At 41.2% G+C, this 13104-nt stretch overlaps 1 protein-coding gene across 3 annotated transcripts; it reads right to left on the reverse strand.

The window, feature by feature from the left end:
• Window positions 1-3222: 3222 nt before the first annotated feature.
• On the reverse strand, window positions 3223-11439 carry tspan11 (tetraspanin 11). 3 transcript variants are annotated; one of them, XM_086060305.1, is made up of 9 exons: window positions 11297-11439; window positions 9798-9908; window positions 9253-9444; window positions 7608-7682; window positions 7416-7520; window positions 6752-6910; window positions 6587-6673; window positions 5958-6040; window positions 3223-5106 (listed from the first exon to the last, which is right to left on the reverse strand). In XM_086060305.1, exons 2-8 carry the CDS (start codon window positions 9882-9884, stop codon window positions 5963-5965), a joined length of 783 nt encoding a protein of 260 aa, XP_085916431.1. In that variant the 5' UTR covers window positions 9885-9908; window positions 11297-11439; the 3' UTR covers window positions 3223-5106; window positions 5958-5962. The 3 variants fall into 3 exon arrangements, with proteins under 3 accessions (XP_085916431.1, XP_085916430.1, XP_085916433.1); XM_086060304.1 differs by having other exon boundaries at window positions 9798-9911; window positions 11297-11437; XM_086060307.1 differs by lacking the exon at window positions 5958-6040 and having other exon boundaries at window positions 9798-9911; window positions 11297-11437.
• Between the last annotated feature and the right edge of the window lie 1665 nt (window positions 11440-13104).

Raw genomic sequence — 13104 nt, forward strand, 5'->3', positions numbered from 1 at the left:
TCATTTTGGTAGGATAATGCCGCCCGCAGAATTGATCATGTTGGCGTTTGAACCCTGAAGACAACTCAAACAAGGGAGCCACATTTGGAGCAAGGAAGCTTTTTGGAGGAGTCGTATTTCCGTCATTTTTGCAACCAAGTCACACTGGAGCTCAATTCAGACATTTTGGCCAACTGTATACTTCTAACTTCAAGTGAACCGTTTGGAGAAACAATCCCATATTTTGCTTTCTGGATTGTATTTTTCTATTTACAAACTGACCTATTAAGGTTTTTTTCTGTGGAACCTATCCTCAGCTTTTTCACTTGGATTTTTCTGAAAATGTGAGATGCCATAAAAGCCCTGCCTAAAACAAGCACTGTGCAAGGAGCCGAGTTTAGCCTGGGAACTTACCAGTAGAAGTTACAGAGAGTCTTCGCCGCATGTACATGTGCACTTTCCGGTGCATTTTTTTTTAGTCCCTTCATCTTGAGAAGGAGAGAAAGAAAAATTACACAGCCAGGTGTGATGAATAGGGAGGTTTCCCCAAAAGGGCGATGTTCTTCTTGGCCAGCAAGTGTCAGATGCTCAGTCAGGACACTGAGCAAATGCGGACGTGCTGGTTGATTGTCTGGCCCAAACTGAAGGGGAAAACTCTAACAACAGCAAAGGGGCCAAAGCCCCAATAAACATCATCCCTGTTTTTATTGTGTAATAAAAGAAGACAATTTTGCACTTTCTTAAATACTGTTCTATAGTATTAAATACATACCCTAAAATTATACCGAACTGTGATTTTTACACCTCCCTTTAATTTCTCATGATGTTTTGTCACAGTGCTTGGTGACAAGCGCTAAAAGAGACGTCAACAAGCATTGACATCGGCAAACATACGCAGCTCGCTATGCAAGAACGACGCCAGAAGTAATGCCAAGCATGCAGGGCACATTCTCCACCATCATGTGACCGTCACGGATCTTTTAACCGTCATCAACAGCCATTTTGTATCCTGTTGTTTTCTTTTCCAGTCACATCTTATCGGGTCTTTTTTCGCAACATTTAAAACGGACATGCAAGTCTAACAAAGTTTTACAATCTGGACTTTGATGGAATCTGACCTGGCGACTGCGAGGCACATATGGCGAGCAGCCGTCAACTGAGACATCAGAACTCGTGTTTACTGGATGAATCCCGAATAGCCCGGACACACTTTGAGCGATCGCCAGTGTGGAAAAGGGGCTCCAGATGTAAGGAGCGTGAAAAAGCCCCCACAGCTGCGCACCTTACGGCCTGCCACGCATTCATGCCGAAAACTCCGCTGCATGCACACACACACACACACACGCGCGCGCGCACAGCCCTGTGATACATAATACTATGTTTATATTCAATACAAAGCTGCATTAAAGCTTCATAAATTCTCAGATATGCTTTGATAACGCCCTGACGGCGCTGTAAAAATGTCAATTAGAAATATTCCCTTTTTCCACAAACACATCATACGGTATGCGGACGACCACGGGCTTGCTTTGCACGCCGGAGCCATCGGGACGTTCTGAAAATTTCACGTCAGGAAAGGAATGCTGGAATCTTCAACAATGACACATGTTGACACCCGAGAGAAAATCATGTTTCAGGGAGGGAGAAAATTCAGGTTTCAATCAGTCTAGAAAGCTAGAATGTATGTCACATTAAATTCAATCTTAACACTGCTGGGTTAAAAGTAACCCATATTGGGTGAAATAGCTAACCCAGCGCTGGGTCCAAAAGGGACAGAGCCAGTGCTGGGTTATTTAAAGCCAACGTATTGGGTTGAGGAACTGACCCAGCACATTGGGTGAAGATTTTGATCCAGCAAGTGGTAAAAAACTACCCATACTGGTGAGTTACCAAGTTATCAGTATGGCTGTGATTAAAAATAAAACACATTTTGCTACCAACATTTAAGGGTTATTACAGTTAAAGAAAAATAACCAACTTAAAGTAAAAAAAACAAAAAACCTTCTGTGCTTTTAACAATATTTCCATCTATTTAATATTTGTTACTTGTTACAACTGGAAGTCAAATGTTTACGCCTTACCTAAACCCCGCCCCTTCCCTGTTTCTTTCTACATGGTAACACCACCTTCAAGTTCGAGGCCAGGTCATTCCACTGCTATCAATCTCAATGCTTCCCTTCGCGTCATCTTGCCCTGCTTTTGATTCCGCTCCGTGACGCCCACTTTGAAAATTTTTAGCCCTTTTGACAAATGAATTCTGCATGTAAAAGTTGACAAGCTTCAAACCGCAAGACGGGGGAAATATCGTTTCCATATCCGTGTAAATTACACCAGTAACGACACGCAAACTCAGTGCTCTTGACGAGACATTTGGCGTCTCGGCCCCCGCATGAAAGAAAAACGCAACATCCATCACTTATGTGGAAAGAGCGCCTTACAAAAGCTGATGCCAGCGATGATAAGACATTCATCATTGGGTCCCAAGGCTGTGAATAGCAGCGTGTGCGCTACCTGCACGATCAAGCATGGCTTCACCATCCGAGCGCCAGCTACATCTGTTTCCCGTCTCCTACGCCATACCTCCTGAACCGCAAGATCCTCGACTCCGTGGGAAATCCAGCGGGCACCCGTTGGCCCCTTTTCCACTTCAATGCTGGACATTATGTGGCAGGGGTTTCACATGAAGTGGATTGGGTGAGAAGCCAAGATGAAGGGCGTCTTGCGACTCCGTCTAGTGGCTCTCAGGCGACCCTCACTTTTGACACTTCTGAGCTCCACTGCTCCACTAATGAGGCTTTCTTTCGTTAAGAAGACACTGAAGAAATTCCTACTTTCCTTGCACATAATGAGCACTTTTGAAAGCAGAGGCCATCTTAGGGCATGTGCAGGTAGAATTTCAATCAGAGACAGAAATGTGTCAATGATGCCTTTTTTATTCACTTAAACAGTTCCCAGGCGTTTTTCAACTGTGGCGTTCTTTCATGATCCTTTGCTCCTCAAAAGTACTGCTAGTGCTATGCAGGTCATTCTAGAAAGAATCACCGAATGAAATGTAATCATTTAGAAATGTATTTGATCTTGAATTTAGTGAAGTAATTTTACATAAATTGTACGTGCAACACATGTTGCAATACTGTACATGTTTGGGCAGGATAATGCAAATTAGCCAGACGATTACATCGCTGTCCATTCAAATTTACAAAGGCGTGCTTGTGGACACATTTTTGAAAAAAGGCAGCGCACTAAAGATTTATTTGCTTGTTTAATTTCACACTTGATGGATAGGCAGGCACTCTGGAGAGCCAACTATTTCTATACACACAACTAAGGTCAATTATCTGTAACATGTCCCATTTCAGATATCTGAGACAAATCACAGCTAAAGTGGAAAAACTTCCTTTCAAACACAAACTTTCTTCGACTCCGTCTAGCTGACACATGACAAATAGCAGCCAGTGTAACGGCTTACTCACTTGAAAATCCCCGTGAAGTGTTTACATCACGTTACGCGGCTTCATGCACGGCTAATCAACTGCGGCCAAACAAACCTTGGACCCCCACGCGCAGATGTGCGCGTCTGAAAAGTGTTCCCACACACGTCCAATGCTTAAGGCGGCGGGTTATTGCTCGCAGGTGCACACGGCCAAACAATAGTTGCACTGACGCAGGAAAAGCAAGTGAGTCATAACGTGTTTACAAGGCACAGAGACAGACACTTACGTCCATTTGCTTCTTTCATGTTGAATCAACCAATGTTTATAAACACTAAAGGATATTCTTCTGAACAATTTTTGGACACCTTCACGAGGCGGAACTGGCAACCCCGTGACAAAACGTTGGACATCATCCAGACGTTTGTGGGGCACTTTTTGTCCTTTGAATGGTTGACAGCATACCAAGCAACGACGTAGGAAATCCTAAACTAAGGAACGGGAAGGAAAGAATAACAGACGAGTCATCATATGCTAACAATACAGCACTAACAATAGGACGCGACCAATTGGCGAGCGAGGCAGAGATGTATACAGAGTTTCATTTAGCCACGACCCCAAGAACCACATCAGTGCTTTATGGGGTCTAAATGTGGTTTCAACGAGACACCGCGGCAAAGATCGGAGAAATTACAGGGGAAACCCTCAGCTAGGAATATAATTACATGACAATAAAACAGGGGTCAAGTTCAGACTCTGGCAGAAATGCTCACTGAGCATCGAATATCACAGGGCCAAGAAAAGAGCATTACTACTGTTTTCTACATCTGAGCTTTGTTTCCCTCTAGTGGCTTAAACGGCACATCTCAACTGGATTTGGATCTGTAGTGACGCTCACGTTTCTAATAATATTTTATTAATAATTATAATTTTTATTTTATTAATATTTGTGGAGTAGTACAGAAAATATTGGGAACATTTGAATCCCATTCATTAGCACCAGTCATGTTTTATTTTAAACGCCGGAATAAGTTTCTCTTTTTTTCCCCCTCCAACTGCCTGTAAAGATTCACTGGACACTTTATTAGGTACACTGGCATGAAAATCGATGTACAGCACTTCGTATGAGTGACAATAATGTGTTTTGATTGACATTGTCAGATAGCTTAATGGTTGTTGTTTGTACTGCAAAAACAATACGATAGGTTTCTCGTATTTTAGCAACTTTTGAATACCGAAGTGCACCTAATGTTGTGGCCAGTGAGAGTAAAATACTTGGAATTCAAGGTATTAAGGCTACTTTGGTTTCTCCCCATATAAACCTGCTCCATGACACTCAAAGCACACCCTTTGGTTATGTTATCAGGCACAAAGTTACACAATATGCATACAGTGTCTGCTCCACTTTTTGCTATATTTCAGACACAATCCTAATCCACTAGCACAAACTCTGGCAGAAAACCACTGAAACATTGAATATAGCCTCTTCGGTGGTCTAATAATAAAGCTTAAAGGAAAGACATGCTCCAGGAGGCCTCCATTGTTCAACACACACAAGAGGATGCAAGGGACCGGACAAGAAAATGAAACAAAAGAAAAAAGAAAACAAGAGCCGGAATGTGGCAGCAGGCGTCAGTCAGTAAGGCTCAATCTTGATCCTCCTGTACAAGCAGCAGGTGAGCACCATCCCACAGATCTGAAAACAGGAAGTGGCGGGTCAAAGGCGGCCGATGACGACGACGACGCCACGCTGGGAAAGAGCGCATGCGGCCGGTTATATGAAGATGATAGCGTCAATGTGAGTGGTCAAGAAGCCATGAAGCGACGGGGGTGCAGATGGATTTGGTCCAGGCGATGACACATGAGGAACTTTGCCAATAAAAAATGATTGACACAAGACCACAGAAGAAGCAGAGCAGGGAGTGTTATTGAGTGAAGCGACTGACAAGACTTGACAAACAGCCTCTTCAAGCCGTCCATTGACTCATCACAATCTCCAGTCGCGACAAAGCACACGATGCGTGGAAAACACATACAGCCAATTGGGAGACTATTACCATTCCAACTATCAAGATAGTCATTCATCTGAGACCTGATTTGGTACTGCTGTTTTGGTTAGCAACAAACTTCAAATGGGCAGTTAACTCTGTAATATCTGGAAATAGCATATTTTTTTTCTTCTTTTTTTTATGGAGCTTGAAATAGAAAGAACAGATCGTCGCAGTCGGGGAGAAAGCCTGCATGTGCAAATATGATCAATTTCACATTTCTAACACACTATTGGTCTGTCCTCACAATTCACATCGTTTCTTAAGTTAAAGCATCACTGACCAGTTTTAAGTGTGAACAAACAGGCCACACCAATCTACAAAATGGCCTCAAATCCTTCCAGAGGCTGCAAAGTAAAACAAGATGGACAGGCTATACAGGCTCTGTGAATAAATACAAAGCAGGCAGTTGCATTTGTCACATGACACACAAACACACACGCATGCAAATGTCATCCAAACTGCAGACGAACACAGGAGCGAAAAGTGAGGCGCTAACCACATTCACAATGTAGCCAAGTCTTCCTCTTCTTCTTTATAGAGAAGATAGATAAAGTAGGCGGTCAAGATTGCCCCGGCCAGCTAAACACAAATGCACACGCACGCGCGCACGGGTTAGTACGTCACACAAAACGAGCTAGGAAATCTACGAGTGAAACTACAACCAGGGGGTAAAAACCTGCATTTTGGTGTTAAATGTAAGCATGTCAAAAAATATTAGGACAGACAGGAAGGAACATAACATAGACATACTCGTCATACAATTTGTTTGGGAAGATGTAATAAGACTCTTTTTTTTGTTCTCAACGTAAATGATCCAACCTAACACTTACTTACTTACCTCTGTCACAGAAGACACTTTTTGCTCTAAACATAAACAATTCGAATGAACATGTGCCTTTGTCACATTTGTTCCACTATTATTTATTCCTGGCAGGCAGATACAAGTGAGAAAGTTTCTCTAAAAGTCAACACGAGCGAGGTGGCGGACAAATCAATTCAAATGAATGGGCAATATTCAAATTGATTTTACAACCATTTCACTAACGTGCTTGGCTAATTGGATCCGCTGATTTTTGACTTTTAAAGTTAATAGTAAATGACTTTTGAAAATCTTCATCCACATACCTGCAGACATGCCACCCCGATGCCCACGGCCCCGATGATCAACAGGTGGTCGGCCAGGAAGAGCTCCAGCTTGGTGATGCAGCCACCCTGCGGACGATGAGCAGCCATGAAGCGTGACGCTCGCCCATCATATCAGGCAGAATTCGGGGGGGGGGCCCTGCTCACCTCCACCTTGTAGATGTTTGACGGGTGGTCGCGGACGCCGCAGTCCAGCGTGACCGACTTGCAGCAGCTGTCGGGCACCAGCCGGCCGTCGGCGCGCTCCGACGAGATGTAAACGCTGCCCGTCCAGTCTTGGAAGCTGTCGCTGCCGCAGCACTTGAACTGCCGAGGACAAAATGGTGGCGTCGTTGCTGCCTTGAGATGCATTTCTTATTTAGCTTCAAAATGCTCCTATGTTAAATTGTTTTTCCTGATTGATTGGAAACCATTCAAGCCCCCCCAAAAAATTGTAATGCATTTTTGAATGAGAAGAATAGCATGATTTTTTTGTTGTTGCTTCAATTCAATGGACGCTTTGCTGCTTGTTGTGGTGTGCATAACTTGACCACCGGGGAGCAGTAACATAGAGATATACTGTATAGTAAGGTACAGTAATATTAGTCCTTCTTTGCAGAGGATAAAGACTATATGCTATGAGTTGTATTATATTATCTGTAGTACGTACATATATAAACAATGTACAGTATATATTTACCCATAATAATCCATATTAGTGTTAGCATTTTACTATCAACAAATTAAAGGTGAAGAATATCAATTTTTTTTTTTTTTCTGCATGTGTCTCGTGGAAGAAAGTTTGGACATCCACGTTTGAAACTAAACGTACGTCTTGTTGTAGTTTGTCCACCGCTAACGTGATGGCCTCCTTCCCCGGTTGGGCGTAGTTGTCCGTCATGGTCTGCTTGAGATGCTGCTTCAGCTCCTCACTCAGCTGAAAACAAACACCACAAGCTCTCAAATGCTTCCCGTACCGATCTTAGTATTTGTTTTTGTTTATGTTTTAATATTGGCAAGTTACCCTCTGATAATAGACGTAAGCCAGAACTCCAGCTACCAGTTCAATGAGGAAGATCAACAGCAGGCAGAAGAAATACTGTGTGAGGGGAAACGAGTGACAAATGCAAATGTTGAGTTCCCGGTAGGGAAGTGACTTGACAAAGTGAGTCCATTAAAATCTTCCAGTGGCTGTCAGACGCGCGGCATCTGTCTCCCGTCTGTGACGCGAGACGTTTTGACAGGCGGGGCGGAATGCGATTTCCTCCGGGGGATTTCCATTGTGTGTCGTGATTAGCTTGAAAAATACGAATCATCGCCCCGGCATTATTTCAAAACTAAAGTCATGATCCGAGCTGGGAGGTACTCTGCGCAAACAAACGCTAATGACTCTAATTGCGTTGAGTGAAGACTTGAAAATCCCGGGCGATGTTATGCAAGCTGCTAAGTGAACAAACGCGCCCACTCGTTTTCATTCTCGCACGCGTTCAAATACAAGCGTGGGCGGAATCTTCGTGGAGATTCTAAAATATGGAGTCAAATAAACGACTGCGGTGAAGCGGGTAGTTTCTATTTACTATGCAGTGTGGATGTCATGGAAAATGTGGATGCGACTTGCACAGCCTGCTGTGTATGTACTGGTTACACACACACATCTCTTTATGCTTCCCGCCCACACGCGCGCACTTTGACTCCCTCCTTTCTGCACACACCACACATGTAAAAAAAAAATAACACAGAGGGATCGAACACAACACAAGGCTGTAAAAATCCGAAACATACTGGATGCAAGCACCTCTTTATCGCATTCATCTATCCACGGTAGATAGAAAGGAGCCTATAAATAGTCCCGCAGTAGCCAAGGTTTCCCTCCTGCCTGCCTGTGTAAAATAATGAGGACAGCAAGGGCCTTGTCACAGTCATTTGTCACTTTCTCCTAACAAGTCGCGAGGAGAAAGCGCCTCTTGTTGCAGACATGACAGCCCCAGTCGCTCGCATGATGCTTTTAAAGCACCGCAACAGCCTGGAAAACAGGATTTAGTGTCACAGCAGGGTGACTTGACTGACTCAGGCAGTGCAATGGGCACCTAATAAACCGGAGATTCATGGTTTGGCACCAAGTCCGACTCTCACTTTGGAAAAAAAAAAGGAACTTTTTGCTGCTGCGTCACCAGTGTGTAAATGAACGCTTAACTAATTGATGTAAAAAAGTGCAATGACTGTCTATTATTATAGTTTTGTTTTCTTTTTTAATGACTATCTATTATCCTAGTAAAAGCAACTTAGTGACTGAAAGACTTTATGTATAAATGTAAGAATATTAAAAAAATAACGATAACATTAAAATGCCAAACATATATATTTTGTTTATTTTTCTATTCTGTTAATTGGTATATATATATATATATATATATATATATACCAATTAACAGAATAGAAAAAGAAAAAAAATATACAAGAAGTAAACTTAAAATAATTTAGTTTTTTTCTTTTTTTTATGGGCATCTTGCCCTTTAAAAGTGCAACTTGGCTAAAAAATATTCCATTCCTGAAAATAATAGTGTGGCTGCTTTCCTGCAATTTACAACATTAAATTCATTAAAATGCCGTTTACTACCCAGCCTAACCAATGAAGTGAAAAGGAATCATTCCCGTTTTTCCAAACTGACCGTGGACAGACAGCTCCTCTGTTCGCGGATGACGGCGCAGCAGCCCAGGAAGCCCGTGAGCACGACCAAGGCGCCGGCCAGGATGAGGATGTAGGCGGAGACGGCGAAGGTGCTGGATGCCAGCAGGCTCAGGAACTCGCTCTTCTCCACCAGCGTCCACACGCCCACGCCCAGGACGGCGGCACCTCCCACCTGAAAGTGCAGTTATCACACGCTAAGTTGGATGTCACACAAGGCCGAGGCATAATGTGCACTTCCTGATAAACAAGAAAAGGGCGCTTTCCAAATTTGTTCCTCTGGAGGAAATCCCTGCAATGCCCTGAAGTTTTGGAGCAGAAAAGACAAACCTTTGCAAAATGTATTCAAGTGAGAGTTGGCAAAACCTGTCAAGCTCTTAAAGCATTTTATGAGTCATTACGTGCCAAGTCCATAAACTCCTACCTGGCTCTCCCAGCACTTTGAAGTTAGCACTAAAGCTTTTAAAAATTGAGCATCGTTAGCGGGCCGGTGGATTTTTGTAGGCGAATGTATTGCTTGTGATTTACCCAAAAGAGCGAGTTGAAGACAAACAGCAGGTACTTGAGACACACGGTCAGCCAGTCTTCCTCGCCGTCTTTGTAAGCGGACGACATCGTCCTCCTTCCTCCACTTAAGTGCTGCTGAAAGGACACAAGACAGCATAAACAAGAATTTATTTCCTGTATTTGTAAATAACCTTAAGCTTCAAAAATACCTTTATCTATTTGCAGCTGGATGCAGCCTCCATATTATCAACCTCAAACCACACACTTTCAATTAATTATTCACTCCCCTCAGCAAATCTCCATCAGCTGGTGTACAGAGTTTTTAGTTCTGTAAACAAACACCCTTCTTATTGTGTGGAAATCACCTTGATCTGCCCAGCATCATTTCATGCAGATTTACAGTACAGGTCAAAAGTTTGGACACAGCTTCTCTTGCAATGCATTTTCTTTATTTTCAGGACTATTTACATTGTAGATTCTCACTGAAGGCATCAAAACTATTAATGAACACATGTGGAGTTATCTACTTAAAAAAAGGTGAATTAATTAAAAACACATTTTACATTCTAGTTTCTTCAAAATAGTCACTCTTTGCGCTGATTTTTTATTATTTTTTTGCACTCTCTTGGCAGTAGTCACCTGAAATGTTTTTCTAACAGTATTGAAGGAGTTCCCAGAGGTGATAATGCCAAGTATGCAAAGCAGTAGTAATCAGAGCAATAGGTGGCTATTTCAAAGAAACTAGAATATAAAACATGTTTTCAGTTATTTCGCCTTTTTTTTGTTAGTGCATAACTCCACGTGTTCATTCTTTTTTATGCATTCAGTGAAAATCTACAATGTAATAGTAATGAGAATAAAGCAAACACGTTGAATGATATGTGTGTCCAAACTTTTAACCTGTACTGTACAATGTAAATGTATTTTAACTGTCTAATGTCACCGTAAAACTGTTGATTTTAATTGTCACAAATAAATAACGACTTTGACATGAACTAGTAAACTTGTATAAGATAATACTTTGCTTGTATGTGCTAATACAGTTACGTGAACTAACAACTGTATTAAATTAGTAAAGTGACAGGACGTTGATGTAAACAACGTACTAAAATTAAATAAATTCCGACGTGGTGCAGTTTAGCGTTAGTGAAAATGACGTCAGATGCTAAAATGGCGTAAAAAGACCTTGACATCAACTAGTATTTTAACGTAAGATAGTACGTAAGCGTAGATCACCGTTTTCTTTTCCCTGTATGATATCAACAAGTCCGAGACTTGAAACGCCGCATCGTACGTCAACCGACCCCTAACGTAAACATAAACACGTCGCATTTGGTGCCATATTGATACCAGCCAGACGTTTGTTTTTTGTCCACCTTTGCAGAGCGCCCAAACAACAACATCGTTTGTGTTTCCTGACCACCTGCGTCACTGATGCGCAGCACAAAAGTTGCACGAAAAAAACCGTATTGCTCATTCGACAAAACGACGTTTCGCAGCGTAAGTGACAACATACTCACCGACTTAACGTCAAGAAGGGGTAATGCCCCTTGTAAGTTGATTTAAAAGCAAACGTGAGTAAAGGAAAACAGCGCAGCAATCAAGTGGGCTTGTTGCTGACAGGCTGTCCCATGGAGGCTCGTGATGCCTTTGGGGAACCTCGTTTTTTTAAATCTTCGCAGCCCTTACCATGCTTTTCAACTAATCAACAAAATATGTAACTACACTAACGAACTATCGTTTGACTAAAGAACTACTTTTACTACGTCCGATGCTGGTTGTAAAAAAACTAATCTTCATTGGAGGTAGTTCAATTTCCGACAGCCATTGAAAGCTTCGTGGGAAGGGTCAACATAGGGTGAGAGAAAGAAACAAAGCTGCTTGACAGACTGAATTCCACTCAACAACACAGCCTCGGCTACAAGGAAACCACAGATACAAACCGCCTTTAGCGTTTCACCAGCAGGAATGCAAGATACACAAAAGAGAAGAAAAGGCTCCAAATTTGACCACTGCAAATGCAAAACTCATTTACCATTCACTTATTTCTCATATTTGCATACTTAGTAGGGAGAAAAGAGATTCCAGTTTAGTTTGCTCATTCTGCTGTCATGACTTGAGTCAAAATAGAAGAAGAAAAAAAAGTAATAAAAATTCACAATACGACAGCCAAGTTACAACATCTGCTTGTTTGGATGAGGGCCTGTTTCGCCTGTGAGACATCTGGGTGGGCGAAAAGGGGGAAATCCAAGTAATGAATGAATAGCAAAGAATAAAATGATGAAAAATTGCTCAGACATTGATTGTGAAATATGGCTTTGTTTTGTCAGCTACTTTTGTTAGATGAGAGGACCACCTGCCTCATTTTAGTTCTTATGACTGATGCAGAAATTCACCGTCAGGTCGTACCACTTGCACAAGCACACCTACATACTATTACATTAGCAATAAGATGCCAGTTTTTTAATTTTATATATTTTTTTATAGAGTATGTATTCAAGTATAGACCATACTACAAATGAATGCATATTACCATCATATCATTTTATATTTTGTTTTGTTACAGTGTAATAATTTAGTAGCATTTTGTAAAAAAATAAAAAAAATAAAATAAAATAAAATAAAATAAAAGTAAAAAAAAATGCATGTAATGTTTTGTAGTTTAAATCTAAGGAAGCCGTGCTGGAATCATTTTGTATTTTTATTCATTTATTTTAGTTTTTGTATGAATGGACATGAATTGAATAACAAATAATAGATAAATACATAATTATAATTATAAAATAATTTTACATTTAAAGACAAAATAACGGAGTAAGAAAAACGGCATCTATTTAATAAGATTTAGGACATTCTAATAAAATAAAATACATTTAATAATTGCCCTGCGATTGGCTGGCAACCAGTACAGGGTGTACCCCGCCTACTGCCCGAAGCCAGCTGGGATAGGCTCCAGCAACCCCCGCGACCCTTGTGAGGACAAGCGGTACAGAAAATGGATGGATGGATACATTTAATAATTTCATTTAAATATATTTAATAGTAATTTAAATGTAAGAATAAAAATGATATTAATTGGTATGACTTGTCTAAATTTGTGTTATTTAAATGTAAAATTAATTACATTTAATGTAATAATGGAATGCCATTAATTCAGTAGCGTTTATTATTAATATTAACTATTAATGTATATATTTTTGTCATTTTTATGTAATTTATCTAAGTTATTTTTTTTTTGTGGCTCCACGATTTGTATTGCAGGTGTACCTAATGAGGTGGCTGTTGAAATAGCATTTTCCCCGCAAATATGAACGCTCCTCAGCTACAG

Source organism: Leptonotus elevatus, chromosome 17 (genome assembly GCF_054856555.1).
Source record: "Leptonotus elevatus isolate MCC_2025b chromosome 17, RoL_Lele_1.0, whole genome shotgun sequence".
Lineage (NCBI taxonomy): Eukaryota > Metazoa > Chordata > Actinopteri > Syngnathiformes > Syngnathidae > Leptonotus > Leptonotus elevatus.